Raw genomic sequence first — 25,301 nt, 5'->3', positions numbered from 1 at the left:
CGGAATTGTTATAATATTTAATTGACCCTGCAATCCACAAAGGCTTCGCCTTTCAGATAAAGATTCCAACATGTGCGTTGGGTCTGCGTAACTCTTTCTTTAAAGAGGTGTAGAAATAAGCTGACATAAATAGAAAGCACAGTGGCGAGCATGAGACCATTCCGCAGTAATTTTAGACACAATTATCGTAGAAAATTATCATTATCTTAAGCGTCAACTTTCCCGTCGGTATAAAACATTTTCTCCACTTGATTGTGAAGCCCTGCTTCCTGCAAACAGTAAAAAAAGAAACGTAATGTGGTTCGTGGATCCAGTTGAGCAAGTCTAATGGCCTGTTGGCTTGAATGAAAGGACGAAAACGCACATTCATCTTGAAATACTGCAAGCCGACTTGCCTATGACTTGCCTGAGACTTCCGTGCAAAACAACTTCGGAATTCTGTAGTGACTACTGGAACATGCGTATGGATGCCCTCCATTCCTACTTTTCCGTCATCACTCCTGCCTTTCTCAGCATTCAATACGACCGAATTGTTGCACAGCAACCAGCGTTGACTCGTACAACAACAGGCGTCGTATTATGTAAGGATTCCTTTCAATCAATCCTTTTTTCATTTCTTATCATCCATCGCAACCAGTGGCTGATACTCGCGATAACGTGAGCATGGCTTTCCTGCTAGCCAATGACGAAGGGCAAGCAGAATGGAAAATTAAAGGAATCGTTACATAAACACGGCCCCGGAACGGCTTTAGTGGAACGGGCGTTTGAAATATTCATGGAATCGCTACCATACGCATTGTTGTCCGTGGACATATGTTGTTGCCACGCTAAAATTTTCATCCCTTTTCTTTTACTTCATACTAGATCAAGAGAGAAGTGTCATAGTGCTATTTATAGCGTAAAAAACAGCCGTGAGCGCAGCCGTGGCGTAGTTGTTTAGGATGCCTGACTCGCGAAGGCAAAACAGCTGTGGACACGGGGCCTAAATTATTCAGACGGATGAGGCTATTTCCGAAAGCAGCGTGTCATCTCGTGGTTCTATAGCGCAAAACAGTCTAACACCGCGTAAAAAACAAAAACAAACAAACAAAATAGTTGGACTCGTGGAATGTGTGTAGTGCAGTTGAATATAGTGTGTGTGTGTATAGATGAGAAGCAGAACATCGCGGTTACCTTTGGTTAGGTTATGTATAAATCACTGAAACTCACAAAAGTGCAACTTTCAGCGCGGGCTCACAGGTAATGTACTTTTTTTTTTTTAATGCGACGGTAAATTCCTCCCGGCATACAGGGGTATGGGATGGGGGTGAATAAGGATGATTAAATGAATGAAAAAAGATTCGCTGACCTAATGAAGTCCAAGAGGGATCGATAATGCGGTCCCTGCGTTCAAGCAGTGTAATGTACTTGCACTCGCCAGCGGGAAACAACTTTCATGCATAAATCAGAAGATCATCTGTTTCCATTATATCTCAGTTTTTCTGTACATTGCAGACGTTCACCACCCACAGGACTACATTATATTATATTGTTAATAAGCGTTATAAATATTCTGGACGCAACAATAACTACGTGAGTGCGCCTGCAGCAGGAGCGCAGAGGAGCTTGCGGCTACGAAATGGATAGATTTTTTTTTTCTTCTGCCTGCTATGCAGTCTCGACGCTTAACTGGAGCCCAGCGGCGACGCTGCACTGGTACCTCATCTTAACTGGCGCCCAGTGCCCAAAGCGACGCAAGCCTCTCGTCTCCTCGTGAACATCTGCGGGGGCGACTATATGAGTCCAGGCGAACCGACCTGAAGCTTTAAAATATGGACGGGGGGGGGGGGGGGGGGGGGGGAGTGTATATTCTCTCCAGTGCTGAGATGCAATAGCGTAAACGCGCACTTCCTGAGTTCGCGATCGTTAGGGTCGGACCAGTCGTAAAGCGGTTGAAAGCAACCTACTTCTGTTATGTCATTTACGCAGGGGGAAAAAAAAAAGCTTCCACACACGCACAAACCCAACCCGTAAGCTACTCACCCCTAATGCGTAAGAAAGAAGTTGCAGCTCGTTGCACGTTCGCCCTCCCTCCTCCATTTCTCTTCTACGTGTCTAGGAAATAGAGGACTTCGGCTCTAGTTTTCCTAGTCCTCAGCAACGGATTTTCTTTCCCTTTGTCGGTGACGCTTCCTTCCACGCCAATCAACATAAAAGCGTGAATTCTTTATCTCGTTTTGATTGTTGCGGCGACTCTTTTTCAATTCGGCTTTCACTAGCATGAAAACATAAGTACGATATCTACTTCCATGAGGAAAAGAACGTATGATATTATATATATATATATGTATATATAAAATCGCTAAGCGTCGACAGCTGGGCTAGTTGGTCTTGAATAGCATTATGAAACATCGTTCCAGCGCAAAAAAAGAAGAAAAAAAAAGAAGGGTGAGCAGACAGGAATAACAAGACCGCCGGACTTCAACTCGGGATGCTGTAGTGCGAGTTGAAGTCCGGCGTACTTGTTGTCCCTCTCTGCTTGTCCTCGTTTTTTTTTTTTTTTTTTTTTTTTTTTTTGTGTGTGTGTGTGTGTGTGTGTGTGTGCGCGGGCGCTGGAACGATGTTTCATAGTGTCAGGAAAGCAGGGCCAACTCAGATGGCGTGACCCACTTATGTAAGGGTTACGCCGTTTAACAGCAGAGCAGTCGAGACGCTCCAGCAAAAATGTCAAGAAGGTCTTAAGAAAAGCGTCCAGCAGACCAAGAATGCCCGGAGTGCCCGATCCGCTCTTGTCACAGTTCAGTTGACATCTCGGACTGCTCGAGTGGGCGTAACGCCCAAAAATGAATTACTTGTCGCAATGCTAATGAAATGTTTTGAGACACTGGATGTTGCAAAAAGATAATATATTCCCGAGTTAAAAGACAGAAAATTGGCCCGTAGAGAAAGCTTGTTGAGATAACGACATACCCTGTTGTATATGGTTGGTTCCTGCACTTATTCGGTATTCGCAGCGTTATTGAGCTAGCTTGTTTCATCGCTAACAAAAGAATTTGTACCAAGCGACCCTACCCCCATCCCGCGAAAAAAAAGAAAGAGTTATGGGGTTTTACGCGCCAAAACGCCCATCAGATTATGAGGCACGCCGTAGTGGAGGACTCCGGATTAATTTTGACCACCTGGGGTTGTTTAACGTGCACCTAAATCTAAGTACACGGGTGTTTTCGCATATCGCCCTCATCGAAATGCGGCCACCGTGGCCGGGATATCATCCCGCGATCTCGCAACCACGGCGGGGAACAGCGACCCCAGTGAAGACAATTTAAACGAAGCGCTGCAAGGATGTGCGAGGGCCTTGCGCTTCGATATACGTACGTACGCACATACATACATACATACATACATACATACATACATACATACATACATACATACATACATACATACATACATACATACATACATACATACATACATACATACATACATACATACATACATACATACATACATACATACATACATACATACATACATACATACATACATACATACATACATACATACATACATACATACATACATACATACATACATACATACATACATACACATACATACATACATACATACATACATACATACATACTCTCTCTTGGGTAGCGTTGGGGAAAGTGCTGTAGACGGGGATGCGCGCGATCGAGGGCAGATCGAGTATGTGTGTAGAGCGTCGGGGTGAACCTGCGCACCGCTGGGCCGCTGTGACGCGGTGCGATACTGCGTTGTATGGCATCATTGGGAAGGTTCAGCTTCCGGAGCTGTCTGATGAGGAACGCATCATGGCGAGAGATCGAAGGCTGTAGGGAAGGTAGGGTTAGCGCACCCTCATGCAGCGTTTTGAAGCGCGCACGTCACTTTTTTCGGTGATCAGTCCACCGCGTCCTCAGGCTGTAGGTTTCCAGCCACGATATTGCGGCGCTACAGACATGTTTCAATGAGTCTGTATGGAGCGCCTTGTGGTGTGGTGTGCACAGGCTGTGTATCTGTGACGTACACTGCATATATCACTTGACTTCATCATATCCATCTAGAATTGCATGCTAGACATGGTGACAGGCAAACATCTCCAGAATGTAATAAATGTATCTTTCTCTCTCTCTTACCAAATGATTTTTGTTTCTTTCTTCTTGCTGTTTCTTTAAGGCTATTTTTAATATAATGCTATCGAAACCGGTCACTCCTCTTTTCTGAGTTGATAGCGCGGAAAATTCGGCAAGTCACTGAGCACGATGTGTTCAGTGGTAAACCTGACACAAGACGAAGGAAACACACAAACGAAGCGCCATACCATCTGTGTGTAGAGCTTCGTCTGTGAGTCTCCTTTGTTTCGCGTCACGTCTATCGTGCTACAGTACATCGCGCTCAGCCAATATTGGCTAGCCCAATTTTATGTTCCGCTAAGCAAGAGAAGGGACAATAAAAAAATCTAGAAAAAACATGTGGGCTTCACGCGCTGAGGGAATCGGTTTAGACGAAGCTTTCATCGGTGTTTCCGAAAAACGCTGCTCGTCTTTAGCGACCATGTGCACTAGTGTTGCAGTTTATCACCTAAGAGCGAGAGAGAGGGAGAGGAAAAAAAAAAGAAAGGCAGGGAGGTGAACTACTGTGTACAGCTTGCTATCCCAGGTAGAGAAAACGGTGCGTGAAGGAGAGAAAAAGAAGCCAGGAGTTCAGGTCAATCACGCGAAATGACAAGGCTACAGACGGATACTCAAATCTATCTTCTTGAGGTACAATGCAAGAGCTCGAGGTGAATCCTGGGCTGATGAGCTGTGAGATTTTTCCTAATGGCCTCCTATCCAGGGCATGTAGCTTTGTAGATAGCCTCTTGCTGTGTATGACACACACACACACACACACACAACACACACACACACACACACACACACACACACACACACACACACACACACACACACACACACACACACACACACACACACACACACACACACACACACACACACACACACACACACACACACACACACACACACACACACACACACACACACACACACACACACACACACACACACACACACACACACACACACACACACACACACACACACACACACACACACACACACACACACACACACACACACACACACACACACACACACACACACACACACACACACACACACACACACACATATATATATTGCAGAGTAAAAGATGGTGCAATATATCGTCGCCAGCCTCATCAATATTTTCTGTTGTGAGCAAGAAGTCTTAAGTGTATTGTAGGTGGTGGAAAGTGGTTTCTGTAAGTTGTTTCAGTAGAGATGATCTTTATAGCAAAATACATGTCAAAATAAATAGCAAAAGCATTAACAAAACAATTTTCCGTGGAGATACCGAAACACGGTCGGTTGAAAAAAACTAAGCGCATTGGCCTCTAAAGGTAGACCTGATGATGCATCATTTTGGTGTGACGTACCCGTAATGACATAAGCAAGAACGTTCCCGACAAATTCGCAATGGCTTCGAGCCCACTGAAATATTATGTCATAGCGAAGTTTAATTGCTTTCGTGTGAGCCTTTTTATTCCATATATTAAATAACTGTCAAGGCTACTCAACGTAGCGTCGTTCAGGCATACTAATGAAGCTTGCGAATCGCAGAATCACCTACCAAAGGGAGAACCATTGTAACAGGTGAAAAATTATATTATGGGGTTTTCACGTGCCAAAACCACTTTCTGATTATGAGGCACGCCGTAGTGGGGGACTCCGGAAATTTCGACCACCTGGGGTTCTTTAACGTGCACCTAAATCTAAGTACACGGGTGTTTTCGCATTTCGCCCCCATCGAAAAGCGGCTGCCGTGGCCGGGATTCGATCCCGCGACCTCGTGCTCAGCAGCCTAACACCATAGCCACTGAGCAACCACGGCGGGTGAACAGGTGAACGGTAAAGCAGAAAGTGTTCTATGAATATATTGTAAACAAAGACAGCCGAAGCATTGTTCTTTGTATGCCGTTATAAATGACGCAGATGTAGAGCTTTGATTCCGGCAAGACCCATCCGGTGCTGACATGACTATAGCAGTTTTTTTTTTTTTTTTTTTTTGTGTAGCACGGAGTTCATTTCTGCTTTAATGATTCGCACATTCAAAGAAAACTCTAAAGAAATGACGAAAAAAGAAATGATGGCTTCCACATACCATGACTCAGCTATGCTTTTTGTTATGTTACAAAGTATATAGCAATAACTGAATTCGTGCCGAATGATGCGAAGAGAAAATAAATATGGGTAACTGTGCCGAGGATTAATACAGAAAATGAAAGCGGGCCCTACAAATCCACCATGCCAGACACAGGACAGTGAAAGCTGATAAGCTTTAGAAGAGGCCTTCGATCTGGCGCAGAGCAAGGCAACGTCCTCTGTGGATGATAACGAGAATGACATGTGCTGAGCATGGCTAGTGTGTATTTTCTACGTTTAGTTCTTCTACTGTTCTTGGTTATTTAGTAGAGTTTGTCTCTGCCATCTAGTGCGTATTAGATCATGGTTGCTTGGTCGTAGTTTTGCTCTAGCTCTCAATGCCATGGAGTGAAACTGAAAGTGCGTCGCTTCCGTATGTTTTCGCCTCGTTATATCACCGCCACTTATACTCATAGCCATGTGCCGTACGAGGTCTTTTGCTCAAGAAAAATATTGAGCCACTGTTGGAACAAATATAATTAGAAAAAAAAACACAAGACAGCTGCAAAGAGATCGGTCAATGCGATAACGAGCGAGTACTTTCGTCGTTATATCGAAACTTGAAACCTGCTCTTACACTTATAAATCGATCCAAGTGCCACACGAACGCACTGAACGCTCAAATGAGCCACTCGAGACGACACCCCAAGTCCTACAATGCCCTACGTTGGCAGCGGCAACCGTCGCCAACCGCTCGACTGTTTGGTGAGGTCCAGCGAAGGCGGGGCTTCGTCAGCATCCGGAGCGGAACAGACTCGCACAAAGCGGACGACACCGCCCCGCTGCCTGCCTCGTCATGAAGCGGTGCTCCGTCGAGCCGACAAACGCGAGTTGGTGTTCGCAGACATTAAAGCGCTCACCTGAACGGGTCCTTGTACCGGGCGGGGCGGCAGCAATGCGGAGTGGCACACTGTGCCGCTTTACTTGCACCCAAGACTGAAGAGACCGTTCTGCAGCAGCAAGATCAGACAAAATTTGGCGCTCTCACGTGCATACACAGCACCAGTGTGTGTCATATCTTTTTTTTGTGGTTCGTCTTAGGTGTTTGCGCTGTAAGCTTGAGTTCAGAATTATGTACCAACTAGGCCCCAATGAAGTTTTACTAGAGGAAACACCCTTAACGATGTAATTTCTCTTAAAGAATTAAGGCAGAAACCATCCTCACTGATTATCTAAGTCAGTGCGAAGCATTTCTCCGCTGTACGCGGTGCAAAGCTCCAACGAACTCGCATCCTCCCGGGAGACACACACTCGAGGACTGCCACATTCCAGGTTAGCAACACCCTGACGACGTACTATCGGAATCAGGGGCGGTCACAGACGCTACACGGCGCACCAGATTCGTCATAAACGAGGTGTTTTTGAAAGTATAGCCTACGCGTCTGCATCCCGCAAGTGGCGGTCCTCCGATCGGCGGCGCTTGGTTTCGGCGGCCTTTTCGGCGGCCTGTTCAGCGGCCGTTTGCTTGGCGTGCCCCTGTTCTCCGGCCGCGCGTCGCTTCTCTCGCTGCTCGCGCTGCACGGCCGCGGGTATCTCGTCGGCCCGTCGCTTGGCATCCTGCCTCGCCACTTCGGCACGCATCGCATACCTCTGTAGTTCTTGCAGAGCCTCTGCACCCTTGGGCAGGAGACCCACGGTACGATTCGCCGTCCGATCCGACGTGTGGCAATGCGTGCTCCGGCATGCTAACGGCATGCGGCGTACGATGATTCGGGGCACGCGGTACGTGCATCCGAACGAGCAAGTGGCGCGTAAGCTCCACCCAGATTCAGTGCCCAAGCTTGTACGCTCGGAAGACTTCATATCCACGTCGAGAAACGTAATATAAACAACTTTGCACAACACTGCTTCGCTTCACGCTAACACTGTCAATGAAATTATGCCTGTGCGAGTGACAAAACACTTCACCCCAGCGCGTTGCCCAGTGGTCACTCCGCAAGCGCGGTAGACCTAGCTCGGCGGACGCTGCGGCCGACGGCGCTTGCGATCCAGCCCGAGCTCGTCGAAGATCGCTTATTTTTGCCAAAACAATTAGCACTATAGACTTAGATCGCCCGTAATTAAATACAATTGGTTTGTTCGACACAGTCGTTGCGAAGCCAAGCGAGCAGCCTCGCTCGGGCGGTCAGTTGTGTTATCTGTCCCCGAAATTCCCTCGAGTCGCGGCTCCCGATCTCGCCAGTATTAGTGCTAGTGTACAAGGCGCTGTTTTGCAGATCAGGCACACGTTCGAGGTAATTTTACTGAACTGGTAACTATTTCATGTCGGGAACGAATTGTAGTCGGCAAAAAAAAAAAAAAAAAAGACGGCAAGAAACCGGCCCGCCGGCACCGCCTCTGTGGAGAGAACGTCAGAGAATGTCACATGCCAGCGGCGCTATAATTGGCTGCGGCCAAACGATGTTGCGGTTGTCGGATGCGTCGGATGATGAAAACCTGCCCAGTTTTGTCGCGCGCCAGACGTCCGATCCGGCGTTTCGACACGGCAAAACACCTCGATTCCTGCTGCCGTTCCGGCGTGTCGGACACTGGACCGGACACCGAATCGGACCGTATGTTTCCCGCTATACGCTCCTCTGCCACTTGATTCTTTCTCGAGTAGCGGCGTGCGAGCAGGCGCATGGAAGAGTGCACGCATGCGCTTGGAGCAAGGAGGGACCGTGCCTGTAGAGGCCAGCGAGCAGACGCAGGGGAGTGCGCGCGCATCGGCGACAAATTCTGTGACCTTGGATGGTCTCGCGTTTGACCTTGGCTCCGACTAGGCAAATAAATGTTTCGCATTTCAAAGCGCTCTTAAGGGCATTGTAAGAAATGCATTAACGCTTCATTACTTTTCAATGTGGTAGTTACTTCACTTGGGGTGCTAAGCAGGATTCTCCGAGTTTCTCACTCACCCGAGTTTACTCGACGGTAGTCAGTGATCAAAAATAGCGCAGAAGGCGCGAAAGTAGCGCACAATAAAAGCCCTAAATAAAGGCACATATGCCAACACGAGCGCACCCTGCGCACGCGGCTTTTTCGTTTTAAGCACAGAAGACGGGCAATGTTACGCGCCAGCGCCGCTTATTGTTATCAGCGCAATATTGCAATATCGCAAACCGTGACTGTCCCTCTATCTATCTGCACACACGGCACAAGCCGCTTGCCACGCCTTTCTGGAGCGCGTCACGGGCGTTTCTCCGCTTTCGGAAATTATCCGTCTCCAATGTTTCCTTGAGGTTCAACGCGAAATGTAATAAACTGCATGTTGTTTTAAAGCATAGTCAATGAACTTCTTTTCTGAAGTGCTTAGAAACTACTATAGCATAATTAATAAAAATACGTGAGATTATATTTTTTCTATAACTTACTTGCACAGGTGCCCTGGGCACTGGGTGGAACGATAAACAAATAAAAAAAAAAGGAAACAGATGGTTTTACTATGTGAGTCCTTGTCTTTCAGCCGTCCATGAGGCAACGACCAAGTGAATCTTGATAAGCCAATGAAACTGCAGGCGTGCCGACGGCTGAATTTTATGCCTTGATACGATTAACTCATTCATCTGAGGGCGTCGCCAGAGTTCACAGAGGCCCAGAACTTTGCCAGACTGAAGTTTTCCTCCATAGCTCCCTTGATTGCAAGTGTTATTTTGTCGCCTCATAGACACCTCAGTCAGCGACTGTAGTTTCGATGTGCTCGTCCAAATGAGCCGACAGCTTAAGTGTTATTCCCCCTCTCTTTCCCATTTTCCCTATGTAGGGCAGGAAATTGGACGTGCATCTGCGCGGCATCCGTGGTTTACCTCCTCTCCTTCCCCCCCCTCTCTCTCTCTCTCTCTCTCACGCACACATTTATGTTGAAAAGGCCTGCGGGAAAATGCCAGCATTTCATGTGAATAAATTAAGTCAGTATCGTAATACATACACACGTGATGTTACGCAAGCTTTTGAAAAAGGAGGGCACGGGGCATCAGATGCCGTCCAAGTTTCAAGCCGCAGTTTGAGGCCTTAGTTTCTTGAGAAGCGGGCAAAGCGAAATTAAAGTAAGCAGGGCTTTTGTTACAGGAGGAAATGCGACTGGGATGTTGACCGCTCGGCCAGTTCACGATTGATGTAACTTGCCGTCCATGCATTTTCCGACACTCACTGCGTAATAATGACTTGAACCATAACTAATACGGCTTTCATGTAGCATTTTCTTCAGTGAAGCTAATCACACAGCTTGAGCATAACATACCCAATCGGTTGCCCGCGTTATAAAGTTACGTTCAGTAAGTCGTTAACTCTGTAAACACCGAGCACAGTTCATCGACAGAAAGTGAAGGACAAGTGACTTCCTTGACAAGAGGCCACTGTACCACAAAAAATTCTGCAGTTATGACCAACAACCGCCGTCTTTGAGGGTTCATTAAGCATCATAAGATGATCTTTAGAAGACGTCAACAGGTCGGAGAAGCATGAGGTTTTTACTGTGTCATCTGTTAGAGTGCAGTAATTTACGCCAGTGAATGCTTAGGGGTCCGCGACGACGTTGCGTTCATATAAGTGTACAAACTCTAAACTCCTTCTGATGCGATCATCCTCTGTAGAGAACAGGAACATTGTTGTGCTTCGTGACAAAGCATATAATCAGTAACGGATCCCTCTTCTGTTGTGTTTCATGAATGTGTGATAGCCTAAATGCAAATTTGTTTTAACAAAGAAAAGAATCCACCTTCTACTTGAGCCTAAAGGCTGCTAATATGTTCTATATACACGACAGACCCCGTCTGGAATTACTCAGTTACTCAGCACAGAGATCTGTAGCAGCTATTTAAATTCAGCGGGACACTATCATATGCATCGGTAACAGTGGTGTTCTGATACAGCTGCGCCAGTAGCATTTTCTTTCAGCAAATAAACGTCCGAATATGACCAGCACATTGCAAAAACTGTCCTTCATTGTGTGGTCAATACTTTTCTCTATTTTTATATGAGCACATGATGCACATATATTAAATGATGCACATACGATGCGCATACGATGCAATCTGTATTGCGATGTTAAAATTTTCACAGCTTCTGCATTTTCTATATCCTCCTTTTGTTTTCCTAATGCTCCCTCTTAGCTATAGCAGAGTAATATAGTTAAGAGTAAATTGCTTTTTGTAGAATCAAGCTCCACATGTTTATTAAATAATTATCTCTCCGTCTTTTGTTCTGTTTGTTCCAGTTGCGACGAAAAAGATGCCACGAGAAGAACCTGGCGGCCGCGGTAGTGGTGTTGCTCAGTCTGAATTCAATCACCGGAACATTCGGACAGATAGACAGGCCAAACAGAGAGCCGAGTGACAGCGCAAATCGTATTCCTTGGCCTGTTTACCAGCACAGCACAGCATCCAACGCTCCCGAGCTCAATCAGAACAGGCCACAGGAGGCTCCTAAACAGAGACCTCGCCTCTCTGATTCCCTGTTACCGCCGTCATTCATTAAAGTAATCAATTCTGTCAGCTCTCCCGACTGGGAAACAACAACGCCAGCAGGGCCTCGAGCCGTTGTTTTGACGACTTCCACGACAACGACCACTACAACAACCACGACTCCGCCACCGCCTCCGCCTCCTCCTCCATCAACTACGGCATCACTGCCTACAAGCCCCGCCTACTACCAACGTGGCCAACCACCGGAGGTCGACCCGTTAAGCCCCAGCGCCTGGAAGGCTTTACCAGAGAGCCCTCCCTTCCCCAAGAGGTCCAGGCTGCAGGCAAAAAGACGACGAAAGCTGAGGCCCAAGCAGGAAACGACGGCCAAAGAGCGCACGCTGTTCACTACTGAGCAGGCAACCGAGGCCTCCACTACCGCGCATCCTACGAGAAAGTTTGGCGTGACTCGTCGCCAGCTTCCATCACTCGTTCGTGGCTATAGAAGCAAACCGACCAAGACCACGCCGCCTACGACGACGTCACCGAGAAGGGCCTACGTGAGGCCCGCGTTGCCCGGGAGGAAGTACACTCCAATCATCCCACGTCGACCTGTGCTGGCGACGACGACCAGCACCACGTCTTCCTCCACAAGTAGTTCGACGACGACTACAACAACGTCGACTAGGCGGCCTTTCGTCTTCGGCGAGCGCAAGGTTCCGTCCTGGTACGGCCAGACGAGCACAAGCACCACCTCGACGACAACGAACCGCCCGCTGCTGTCAACTCCCCTTTCCAGACTGGGTCGGAGACCACCGAGCCTACGCTACAAGACCGATGACTTGTCACCAGGGTTCGGGCCTCGATCGAGGTTGTCCCTACGTCCACTGCCATCCGTGATTAGGGACAACGTGCCTCAGACAGTCGAGAAGGACGAGTTGGAACTATCTCAGTCGGTTCAAACGCCAAATGGTCGAAGGCGCCTGGTAAATGATGTGCCCGCAAGGGTACATTTACATAAGGGTCAAGTACCCGATGTACCATCCCCGCAAATAGCCAACAACGAAACAGAGACTGTAAAGTACGAAGGCAGGCACGGTGGCTCTGATGAAGGCGGTGAAGTAGTACGCTTTGTGGCCATACCACATTTCGTGGAAGGAAACGTCCCATCGAGGAGGGCCGATTTCAAGGAGAGTCCGAGAGTTCCTTTCAGGAGGATCTTCAGAAACCCTTTTGTGGTTCCTGTAAGAAGTGAGTATGGCTGCTGTACACGTTCTCTATGTAAATTGTACGTACGGAAAGTCTACTTGTACGTCGGGAAATCAACTTGCAGGGCTATCAATAACTTAAAATGAATGTGTATTTCACAGAACTCTTGCAATATGTCTTATCTGTGCAAAACACTATGTTTACAAATATGTCAGAAAATTTTTAAATCTATCGTCATCTCCTCTTGCGCTAGATTAATTTGTGGAAATACGTGCTGAATGCGCTTTTCGAGTATTTTTGCAGGGCTGAAACTAACTTCGAGAAGCAGCAGGTTTGGGTGAACATTTCTATGAGAGTTTCAAAATCATTTAAAGTGACACATGTATTAAATGTGCCACTTCGGCGTTTACCTTGCTTGCAGATCAGAGAGCGCAAAGTGAAGGGACCTAATAAAACGGGCAGAATTTTCGCTGGAGATTACCTTTGCTCAGAAGGATCGGTAATGTCTCTTCATCTGTTCTGAACGTATCATTTGCTATGCTCTCAAACTCAACAATTTCAGGGCGCTTGCATGAAACAAGAAAAATGTTGAGCAGAACTACGCCACATTCTAAATCAACAGTCGAAGAACATCGGCGACAGATCCGCCGGATTGGGTGCATAGACTAAGGAAGCAATTATTCGGAAGGCGACAATATTTCCGAATTTGCCGGTAATTTCAAGCAGTTGATATTTTTGAAATTCACAAACTTTCCGAACAAACATCATATTCCTTCAAAGATTGCAGCTACATTACTATCCAGAGTTAGTGCGCTCTAAGTATTCGGGAGTCAGCGTGATATTTCGACATATAGTGTACATGGTTACCAAATATTACTACACTTCAAAAATGGCCCGCCGTTGCCTCGACGAAGACAAGTCGCTCGCCAAAAAGTTGGCTCCAGGCTAAGGTTCATATTCATTGTTCGGCCACTGTTGAACACTTCAGCTCTTTATCAGTTTGTGAACCTCTGTCTTGTTCGCCTTTTGGAAAAGTGAGATAACTCAGTGGGGTGGAATAATGTCTCCAGTAGCTTTCCTTTTCTGCAATTACCCACACAGTAAGCAGAAATTCTGCATTGTATTCTAGGGAAGAAAAGTCGCAGTTTCACCAGAAAGGCGAAGCATCAATTTTCATAGAAAATTTTCAGACAGCTGTACGAAGTAAAGATAGTACTTAAATCGGCAGTTTAAACTTGTAAACATTCGCTTACTAACCAAATTAACAAGCATGGTGTCATGCGCGCCCAGGCAAACCTGAACGCACCTCACTTGATGACCGCGGACACTCGCTGTCAAAAGGCTGGCGTGAGGAAAAGCAGCAGCAGCAGCGAGCGAATTGCCCTTCGTGCTGCTTCTCGCTTCAACTTGGACTAAGAAGCGAAAGCACAGCGCGCACGAAGACATCAGCCCTCGATGGGCCTAGACTATGTACCTATCGCCGATTGCTTTTCAGATAGAGGCCGCGCGACTGCGCGCAGCCGCGCCATACGCAGTCGCAGCAGCCTACGGTGCTCAGTCTTCAGAACTCTGACTACCGAACACTGCAGGTCTTGTATCATATTTTTTAAACCGTCTTTCTTCCTTGAATAGCTTGGCTAACGTTGGCTGGGACACACGGTATACTCTAACAAGCCCTAAAGTACTGTTCACCAGTTGAAAAGTTATCGAGCAGGCTACGCCAGTCAGTATGCGAAAATAGCCAAAATGTGCGTTGAAGGTGTTAGTTGGCTACACCTTACGCCACATGCAATGTGCTTTTAAGAAGGAACAAGGTGGCACGTGGACGAAACACATTACACAATGTCTCGACAGTGTCGTTTCCTCGTATTCCATGTCAATCAGTGCTCCGTACTGCGGGATATGTCGTACCACGGAGGAAAATATATTCTGTTCCGCTTTGGAAATGATGTCTGCATAAAATTATCCAAAGCCGAGACAGCCATGTCATAAGAATCGACTGACCAAGGGGGATTACATATAAAAACGAGAACACTGAGCATTTGTCGCAAAGAAATTGCAATAGCCAGTTGAGAAAGTGATATTATTGCTCATATACATGACAAAACCTTCCAACGGATAAGCACGGCTAACGCTAGAGCTGGTATGGAATCGCGGTGAAACGAGCTGAGTTGAAAAGACATGCTTCTTTACCTGTAATTTGTGTCGATGTAGTCTTGTCTTGTTTCGCGACATAGGTGTCATCTGGGTGAAGGTGTCATAGGTATATATAGGTGCCATAAGTATTGCATGTCGTAGCGTTCAGCGATAATAAAGCATACCAGGCCATTACAAAGTGTCCTTGAACATGACGATTAGTTCTTACGTCACAAAGATGCATGGACATTTGATATAGTAAAGGTATCAAATTTTGTGTCTTCTATAGCTGAATTTGAACCGTGTGGTGTCCCTAAGCTGTCCTTCCGAACGTGCTGTACCGGTTATACGAAGACGGTAGTCATCTCACTAGCCCTTTACTGGTGTCAGATGTGTGAAATGAGCAACTTTTCTTTGAGATGACTGGATTCGGCAGCCAGATGTTAGATGGAACCTTTACCTGCGGGCCAACGCTAATTACCCCATTCAAATACAACAATAAATGCGATAGTAACATGTTAGAATATTACAGGAAGTGTAAGACTCGTAGCTGTAGTGGCAGTATGAATTCGAGGAAACGTAAACTGACTAACAAAAAACGAGCTGTTGTGCTAGAGGTCCTCCGTTTGAATCCTGCCATCGGACAATTTCATTTATGTTCATTAACTATATTATAACCAATTTCTTAGCGACTTCATCACCCCTTTTCTGTGTCGTGTATGCTTAAAATCTCTTTTCTGGCCCGATCCCGGAGGTAGGTCACAGCCGCGCCAATAAAATTACATTTTCATTATTGAGCTCTGTTATTGTTTCGCACGTTTAATATTTAAGTATAAGATTTGAGATAAATGGCATGCGCTGTCGGTGTTTTGTTTCACGACATTTGTTTGTGGGCTGCCCCATTCTCAAAATTTCGAAGAATAATTTTGCGAAGAATGGAAGACTTGGCATGAGCAACTTTAGTGATAGAATGGTGTTGCAATATAACCAGCACAGACCACATGTTATAAAGCATGGCATGACATATAGCATACATATAGCTAAATATATACGAAAGCTCATGGCGACATCGATGGCAAGAATTCGCTTGGAGTACCCATATAATTGCAATAAAATGTCCCACTCACGAAGCAGTGGTATATTTCAAGGTGGTGTATAATGAACACATCAGTACTGTCCGCTTTACTTATCTAAAGGCGTGCATTTAACATAATTGTGCTAATGTTTTGCATTGCTGAGTTACGTACTTGAATCTTCAGTCAGCAGATTTTAAGTTTCCCTTAAATGCAATAAATCCCATTAAATTCGGTGAAGTCGATGCCGATTAAATGAATTCTCTGTTTCCATCACTAAAAATTTTACACCCTTAATGATGCGGGTTTGTCGCATGACACACCCATTTATGGTGTACACCCTTAAGAGGTAAGATCGAATCGCTGATGTGGACAAATGAAGGTTTCTTTTTGCCGAGTTTATGAGGCAAATAAACATGACGACACAAAAGCAGTCGACACAAAAACGGCATGACATGAACTTTCGTAGCTGTCACTGTCATGGTCTTGCGTCAGTTATTTCGGTGCGCATCCCGTACGTGTTTAGAGTTAGCACGCATTTTTATTGGGCATGTATTTAGATGAACTTAAGCTTCCTCTTAAGCCGAATTCGATGGTTTCGTCAGAAACAGCGACCCATTATTTTATATGATTTATTAGCGCCTTTTTTCGTGTTCTTTCTGTGGTCCATTCTCTCTATGTTGGTGACGATTGCCTTTGCAGGGAGGTTCCCTTACGCCGGACCCGTAGCCGTCTTCCCGCCGTCCCTGTCCTCCGTTGAAGACAGCAGTAGCCAGGACGAAGAGGTTGTCCGCATTCCGGTGCAAAGGCCAGAGGCAAGTGAAACAAAAGTTTGGAGGACGCTTAAGCTTCGTCTTTAAGAGTGGACCGCGATAGCATTCAAAGATCCCTGACTGCTTCTCACGCTTCCCGGCAACTGCAGCTTATGAGCCGTAACGTTTACCGGGAAACGCTGGTGGCGAACGCTATGCACGAAGGCGAACTTACTGGTAGAAACGTCGCCTCTTGCGTGGGCCGTGATGCAACAGAGGTGAGCGCCATCTGGAGCTTTTGCAAGGAACCGGGCGTGCCGCTTTTTGGCCTTTGATATTTGCGAAAGGGCTTCGTGTTTTGAGTTTCCGGGTAACACAATTCTTTTCTCGTATATTCAAATTACAATCGGACGCTATCATGTCTGGGTGTTGCGTGAAGTCATACTTTACGTACCCTTGAGAAATTTGCCTTGAGATATTTTGCCTTGAGAAATTCTATTATTTCAGTAACTTCCTTGCGCTTCATGGATGACCTGCGTGGTTAGGCCCGTGGTTGGGAATGCGTGGACATAAATAATTTTTGCCGAAGCGGTGGTCGACGCTGCACGTCGGACGCAAACGCCGGATTTTTTTGAGCCACCGGGCCCTTCACGCTATCGCTTCAAAATCAGGTTAGTCAACCCACAGCTCCAGTAGCGTTGTACGGGGAACCTTCCATGACAGGCTCCAAATCCGTCACCGTGACCGGAAGCGGAGCTGCGGTCAACCGATTCAGCGTGGGAGGTATCTGTAGTCTCCTTAGTGAGCAGTTATGTATACGCATACATATACGCTATAGGTTAGATGCCGTACATGAGTATGAATGGCGTCAAAGTTGAACGTGGCAAGAACAAGGCGCCACCCACGATAAAACAGAGCTCTGGAAATGTGATATTGATCGCCTTGGGTCCACTGATCACGTGTTGTGTTTCGTCCCATTTTCTCACGAATATATATTCATAAGCATAAGGTTCTCATTACCCAATATTTGAGGTTTTCAATTTAGTGTTGGCCTCCTTCGTAGCTCAATACATTCAATAAAAGTCCCTAATTTTATTCAAACCTTTTTATGACGCAATTCACCGCCCAGAGCGTCGTTTCCGCACGCGTGTCATAGCAAGGTTTACATTTGCGCCACCGCGTTTTAAGGCATTATTACAACGACGCCATGTTGTAGAGGAAGTTGTACAACGGCTACGTGTACCTGACAAGTTTAGGTGGTACACCAAAGAGTGTTGGGACAGGAACTAGGATTCTATGGCGGATTTAATGGTACGTTGTACTTCGGAAGTGAAGCGGGGTGAAAAGTATATCAAGACATAAGATGGATACTGACACACGCAGCGTGGACGCGTACGTGCGTGTCCTTTCTCTGCCCTGTTCTCGTCTGTGCTACACTTTAACTCTGTAGAACCTGAAGTGAACAAAAGTGCAGCCTCAGCTTTTTGCTGTCACCGTTCCGACGAATTAATTTGCTCTTCTGAATGTTTTAAGACATTGAATGGTATGAAATTACTGGTCGAAACCAAATTTACTCGCGAGAGCTAGTTCGCCTCTAGTCCAACTCACCTTGCTGCTCCGATAAGCAATGAACAAAACAAGCCTTTTCCCGACTTTGTTATAACACACTTATAACATATTATATGTTATAGAGGGAACAATTTATAATGTGTGCGAGCCCTAAATAATGTAGCTAAATAGATTGCTCGAGTGGGAGCATTCGTCATTCTTGAGGCAGCGAAATTTAAAAATGTGTTCCATGGTCTGTTCTCATATTTTGCATTTCTCGCATTTCTCATGTTTATTAAATTTAGTCATTTGTTTATCTTGCCGTTGTTATGCTCAGCGTCTTGTGATATATTTCAATTTTTCTCACCTGACAAGTAGTAGCTGCATTCTCCGTATTCAGTCATGTCAATATTGAAATAGAAGAAGTAAACAATGAAGTTGCACAAAAGCGAGGACAAAGTAAGAAAGTGAATTTCGGTCCCATCATTGCTGAAAGTTTGAGAAAGATTACCTCAAACCTATTTTGCAAGTCGGTACGTGCAAGGGATGCAGTAGCGAAGGTTACTCCTCCTGCATCAATGGCAGCCAACGACGTCAAAGTGTACTAAAGCGTGCTACGATAAGGTCAGTAACAACAACACTGCTAGATCTGTTCCGGTAAGTCTAACATGTTCATACGATACCAGCGCCAGTGAAGAGGGAAATGTTGTTCCGACGCTGCTTGTCGTTCCTGGCATATCTCGTTTGAACGCTGACGTTGGTCGCGGCGGCCGCTGTTTCTTCCCCAGAGTGGCACCTATCCAGCGATGCAGCCGCCCCCTGCCCTGCCGCTTCGTGTGGTGCGGCCGGCGTATCCGGGAGCTGTGGGGCACCAGGCTAGCGTGCCGGCGCCACCGGCAAACAACGCTGTCCACGAGTCGGCGTACGCGCTACCGCGGCCGCCCATGGGCCTGGGCACGGCCAACCTGCCCAGCCGCGTGAGCCGTCCCAAGCCGGAGGAGCCGCGCTGCGACCGCTTCTCCGAAGACATCTGCCTCGACGACTTCGAGTACCCGACGTAAGGACCCGGATAGACTTGAGAACGCGAGCTCCTTTTTGAAATGAGCGGGTGACAAAACACGGAAGCTAATTGAAAGATGGAAAGTTGAAGTGATCGACAAGCGATGACTCAGGCTAGAGCCAGCGTTTTGGTGAGGGGACCTGCCTTCGACAGTAGTGACGTGTTATTCCTTGCCCCGACGTAGAAAAGTCCCCTCCTCGAAATGCTGGCTCCAGTCTGAGAAACCGCTTTTCCGAACAATCTTAATCATTTCCCTACCTGGCCCTCAACTTGAGATAAGAATGAAAGACGACGCAACAGTCTCGCATATGCACGCGTAAGAACGCATATTGGTGCTCTAACATAGAAATGTGAAGCGCTTCGAAAAGCTAGCTTAACGCCTATAATCCAAAAGGTCAGCGAAATTATATTTGTTACTCCCAGTCTGAAGTGGCCTCCAGCCATGCATTCCCTGCTGGTTTCAAGCGCCTGCAAGCACAAATTGTATAATATATTTCACGGTAGAGGAGCGGTGCTTTTGACGATATTGTAAACCAGAAATATCCCAATACCGAATTATATACCGGTCGGTGGCGGATGGTATATATATTTTATATTTAATTTTTTTTTAATTTTATTTTTATTTTATTACTTTATTTTATTTATTTTATTTTATATTTATTTTATTTTATTTTATTTATTTATTTTTTACTTTATTTTACTTCTCGACAATCTTTTACTCCCATTACCCTTCCCCCGTGCAGTACTGTTGAGGTGACCTCCTAAGCGAGAGACAGTTACGGTACTGCACTCATCTCTTCTTTTCTCATTCCAAAGTCACTTACTACTACGGATGGTATTCCAAATACCGAAATGTGAAACCTACAAAAATAAGTTTTACCTCTATCACAACACAAAGATATATAATGTATGTAGGAAACAGGCAAATAATTAGTGAACTTATCAATTGCCTGATTTGGTATCGAAAAGGGTGGCTGGTGACATGTCTAATTGGGCCTTCCTACAACAAGCGATCGTCACTTGATGAAACAGAATCAGTTGATGTTCACTAAAAACAATAAAGAGAGAGAGAGAGAGAGAGAGGAAAGGGGAAAGGCAGGGAGGTTAACCAGAGAAAAAGATCCGGTTGGCTACCCTACGCTGGGGAGAGAGGGGAGGGGGAGGTAAAGTGGTAACAAAGTAGAGATAAGGAAAGGAAGGAGAATAGACACACAATCACAATCGGTCACTGTCACTGAATACTGTCATCGCACAGCACAGTGACACTTGAAGCACTGTCAACATCTGTTCAGGCTACAGCCGCCTGTCCAATTCTGTCGCCCTAAAATAAGGATCTTACCATTGGCATGCTCCACACGCATATTACCAAGAAACATAAAGTTTCGGACTAAATGTATGTGTTACACTGTTAGCACACAACTACACAAAGGACAATTAGAACGACATATCATGTTCATTCCCCTAGGCACAGTTCCTACAGTTAAAGAAAAGTACGGCTAGGTCCGCCAAAGGAGTGAAATGAACACGTTAATATGCAAAATATAGCCACTACAATTGCAACAATATTACCGCCAACTATGAGAACCAATGCCACTATTTGTTGACTAAGATCTTAAGCTTGTAAGGGCTCATCTTCGCGCTTCGTGTCGGACGTATTATTAACCAAGGTGGTCGGCCAATAGCAACGGCACTTACGAATGAAAAACTTTGTGGATTCAGCCCCAGGTTAACAAATATCTTTTTATTCTTTGATCTGTTTGTATTTAATGGCAGGTCAGTTCCCCGTAACCTCATCACTATTGCATCTGCTTGACTCTCGCTCTTGCATACACGAACTTTCCCGTGAACTCCAGCCTAGTGCTAGAGTTTGAAGATCCATCATGTGTGCTGAAGCATCACTCAAGAACGGACTCCGGCGTATCGTCACATCGAACCTAAAGACAATCGGCCAGAAAAAAATGGCTCAGGCAAATAACGGGTGGAAGTAATCGGTGCGCTACCGATATCCTGAAGTAGTAGCGGCAAACTAAAGCAAGTTCCTAAAGAACGCAGAAAAGAAACTTCCGCTAAATCAAGGGTGCTATACCCAGCAAGAAGAAAGAAAACGAAGGGGATGAAGAAAAAAAAACTAATGAACGAACGAACGAACGAACGAACGAACGAACGAACGCTGCTCGTTTTTGAAAGAAGTGCCGCCATTATGTCCGTTTCATCAAACGCTCACAAAATATACTTTCAAATATCAATGGTCTGTCGTCTTTCTTGAAAACCGTCACATGTGCGCTATACAGCTCTATAATATGCGGCCGACAATGCGTATTAAGACATATTAATGTACTGTGATAACAAAAATTCATGCGGATTTGCTTCCCAAATATGCGTCTCGATTATGAAGGACGTCGCCATGGTTTGATCCGTATTAATTTGCACCCCCTAGGATTCTTTAATGTGCAAGCAAATCGGCGTATACCGGTGCTCTTGCAATCATCAGGGTGCGGCAGCAGCGGCTGGGAACGAAGCCTCGACCTCATGAGCAACAGCAGAAGTCCGCAGTCGTTATCCACCACACCAGGATGGCGATGAGAGGAGGAAGAGAGAAGGATCGAGAGGGAAGAACCCTCCTTTACAGAAAGGAAGCCATCATGCCGGCAGAGTTTACATGTAGCGCACAGAAGTAGTGGGAGATAATACGTGCATTTCTCAACGTAAAAAAAAAAAGAAAGAAAAAGCTTTCGCGGCTTTATTTGTCCGAACGACTGTTAATGGAGGTTTCGTGGAACATCTGAGGAGCGAACCAATGATTTTCAGATTGTTCTACGAAGCACCGCTTTCACTCAGGCATGGACCCATGATGCCCCTAAAACAATAGTTCCTGAAGCTAAATAATTTTTCTTGCTCATTTAGCAACTGTCCGTTATATAGTGTCGCGATAAATCTTATCTTTTTTTTTACTTGGGCTCCATTTACGTGCTCCAGTCGGCACTACTTTACAGCAGCCTTACGCACTCCCCCCCCTAAGAATAGGAGCGCTCTGTGGAGCTCGTATCGCACAGAAAATACCTGCCAAGTCTCGTGCATATGCCACTGTAGCACGCCTTTGAATGTAAGGATAATTCCTAGAATTTAACACTGAATATTGCGCACACTAAAACCCGTACTTCGAAACTCAGTTACTTCGATCACTGCGCGCAGATCGCACTGGTCTCTCTGATATCCGTGCATGTGCGCAATCGGACCCTGTCTCTAATGCTTTTCTAATGTGCAATACGCACGGAACGCATAGTTATGCTTTGCATCGGCCCATGCATAAAATAAACCTAGCGACGTTTTAAATCTCCAGGCAGCTAAATTGCAAAGCGTAAGAGAAAAACAAGCTTTAATGGTATGCGTAACAGAAGCTGCGATGGAGTGAGACACGGAAGCATGGGCTTCGTCTGGTAGGCACAACGGTATATTTTTGCCATGCTTGCAAGATCCATGAGCATCAGTTAATTCTACAGCAAGACGGAGCTTTAGTTAGTGGTTTCAGATACAGCGTTTTATCGCCACTGGCTTATATATCTTTGTTGTTTTTGTTGTTTGAATTAAGAATTGAGCAGTAACTTCTGAAATATCAATCTTCATAGGCATGAGATAAGCCCATGTAGGCTGCCGTCGTTAGAGAATAAGAACGTTGTTGCTTTTCTGCTTTTTTTTTTAAAGACAAGCACGCCCACAGACACAGTGCTATAAGTAGGTTTTAGATTCACGCATTACCTGGCTCTTACTGTAAACTTCTACGAGCGTGTAAAAGTGCGAGCGCGCACGTAATTTCTGCGGATTTCAAATTTGCGCGCATGCGCTGGCCAGATAACGGAAGCGAAGCGCCATCGCAAAAAAATTTCGGGCCGAATCATTCGTATGGTGGCGGATCAGCCAGCCCAGCGAAGCTGTCGATCGCAGATCGAGCGACTATAGCCGAACTCCGCGTCCAGAAACATTGTCCTGAATTAGGAATTCGCCCCGGTGAAACTCGAAGGAGGTGGCAACTCACGCTTCTGCCGCTTGGACGCAGACTCGAACGGCCTAGCTTGACGCTTACGAGCGGCCTGCAGTGCGCGATCTTCATTGGCAGCTGGCGCTCGACGCCGACGATTACACTCTCCCATCTGCTCTCGCTGACGTTCTTCGGAGGCAGCCACTGCCCGCATTCTCCGCTTTCGCACGGGCACGTTGGTTGTAGTCGCGTCTGTATACTGTCGACGCCTTTCCTCGTATACTTGGCCCGTCCTTCGGCCATGCGCACAAAGCGCGGTCTTCCAACTTTTCCCATTTTCGTTAGAGCTGCAACTGTTGCATTGGTCTACATCTGCAATGCACAATCCGGTTCTTACACACCGCGGCTGCACATGCCCGTGTTCTCCCGCCACAACTGCCCCACCGTCGTACTGAGGGCGGACGAAAGCATACGCAGCCGCTAACAACGACGGCCAGCGCGGGTGCACTCTTCCACTGCGCAGGTGCGGCGCGCGGTGAAATCACGTGGCCTTTTTTTCTTCTGCGTCGTATTATCGTTGGTCATCTTTTTCGTTCACTTTACGGACGTTAGCCAGCCCAGCCCTACGAGACCACGAATAGGGCTCATTCATACAGGCCCGTCAGGTGAACAGCTTCGCCGTGATCCTTTCATAAAGATATGCAACGCAATATAGGAATAACGCTTTTGCGGAGGTGGCACGGTTATCTCGTCAGTACTGTATGAGCCGGGAAACGGAACACCTAGCCTGTCCACGACGCAAGGTTAGCGTCGTCAACTACAGCGCTCAGGCACATCGGAAGTATCTAAGAGCGCGCAGAGGATAGACGAACAATGCAAAATGGCTGCGTTAACGTCCTTACAGCACGACACGAGCGGTGCGGAATATAATGCGCTTCTAGGCGCACCGAGCACAACGTCGTGGAAGAAATCGCAAGAGAGGCCTTTCGTCATGCAGCATCTTGTCCAAAATTCCTTGAGCAAACGGCGCATGTTCATCGTAGCCCGTGGGTGGCGCTCGATAGCAGCTGCAACTGTCGTCGCCTTCACGGGCTTCGATTCCCCGCTGCCTACCTACGCTGCTAGGGCGAACGCTATTACAAAACATAAAGAAGAATCGAAAAGTTACGCGCGTCAACCGCTCGAAAAGATCAATCGCGGCGGCAGCTGGTTGTGACCAGCCGTGGCCAGCAGATGTCCCCCTTTTTTTCATCGCAGTCAAATGTAAGCGTAAACAAAAAATTACACGTGTCGTGAAAGTTGGTTGGTTTTTTTCTTCTCACGACGTTGCGTCTTCATCAGATAAAAAAAAAGTTCATCACGATGGCCAGGTTAGTGTTTACCGAACCGGCATCTTACGCTTCGAAACAGCTGATCCGCGACGCAAGATTCAAGTTTTTCTGTTCTTGATGTTCATCCTTACGCATGCTCGCTGCTCAGATGTCTCGGTGACGGTGTAAGCATTCTCCTACACACACAGAAACAGCGCTGACACCTCCTTTTGAGCGAAATTATTTACCTTTGTGTAATCGCAAGAACGACATGCAGAAGGAGACAGCAGTTGCGAATAGAACTTATTCGAGCGTAATTTCTGAATGCGCACGATAAATAAATAAATAAATAAATAAATAAATAAATAAACGTCATTAAGAAGAAGCAGAATAGGGTAGCATGGGTAGGGGAACAGATGACGCTCAGCAGCACATTCGATAAAGAAAAAAGCTGTTCCAAAGGCTGTCACTCAATGGAGTGCAGTGGCGCGTGCGTGCCGCGGTGCCTTTTAAGGTTTCGTAGCGTCGAGACAGGTTTTCGAGACTTTCGACACACTGGGAGTCGAAGTGTGCGATCCATGGTCGTGTCATAACGTCCTATTTGT

General features: G+C 46.4%; 2 protein-coding genes across 2 annotated transcripts in view; both read left to right on the top strand.

Moving 5' to 3' along the window:
• LOC126546870 (uncharacterized) overlaps positions 1-18,264 on the top strand; it is a 99,542-nt gene extending 81,278 nt beyond the window's left edge. The window contains exons 2-4 of the mRNA XM_050194585.3: positions 11,446-12,883; positions 16,753-16,865; positions 18,253-18,264. Of these exons, the coding sequence (XP_050050542.3) occupies positions 11,446-12,883; positions 16,753-16,865; positions 18,253-18,264 (1,563 nt within the window). The remainder of the gene's footprint in view (positions 1-11,445; positions 12,884-16,752; positions 16,866-18,252) is intronic.
• An 881-nt stretch (positions 18,265-19,145) lies between these two features.
• LOC126546869 (uncharacterized) overlaps positions 19,146-25,301 on the top strand; it is a 45,158-nt gene continuing 39,002 nt past the window's right edge. Inside the window, exon 1 of the mRNA XM_050194583.3 lies at positions 19,146-19,407. Within this exon, the coding sequence (XP_050050540.1) occupies positions 19,157-19,407 (251 nt within the window). The 5' untranslated portion in view covers positions 19,146-19,156. The remainder of the gene's footprint in view (positions 19,408-25,301) is intronic.

Source organism: Dermacentor andersoni, chromosome 1, assembly GCF_023375885.2.
Source record: "Dermacentor andersoni chromosome 1, qqDerAnde1_hic_scaffold, whole genome shotgun sequence".
NCBI lineage: Eukaryota > Metazoa > Arthropoda > Arachnida > Ixodida > Ixodidae > Dermacentor > Dermacentor andersoni.
The sequence above is the reverse complement of the archived record's forward strand: the minus strand, read 5'-3'. Positions and strand labels throughout refer to the sequence as shown.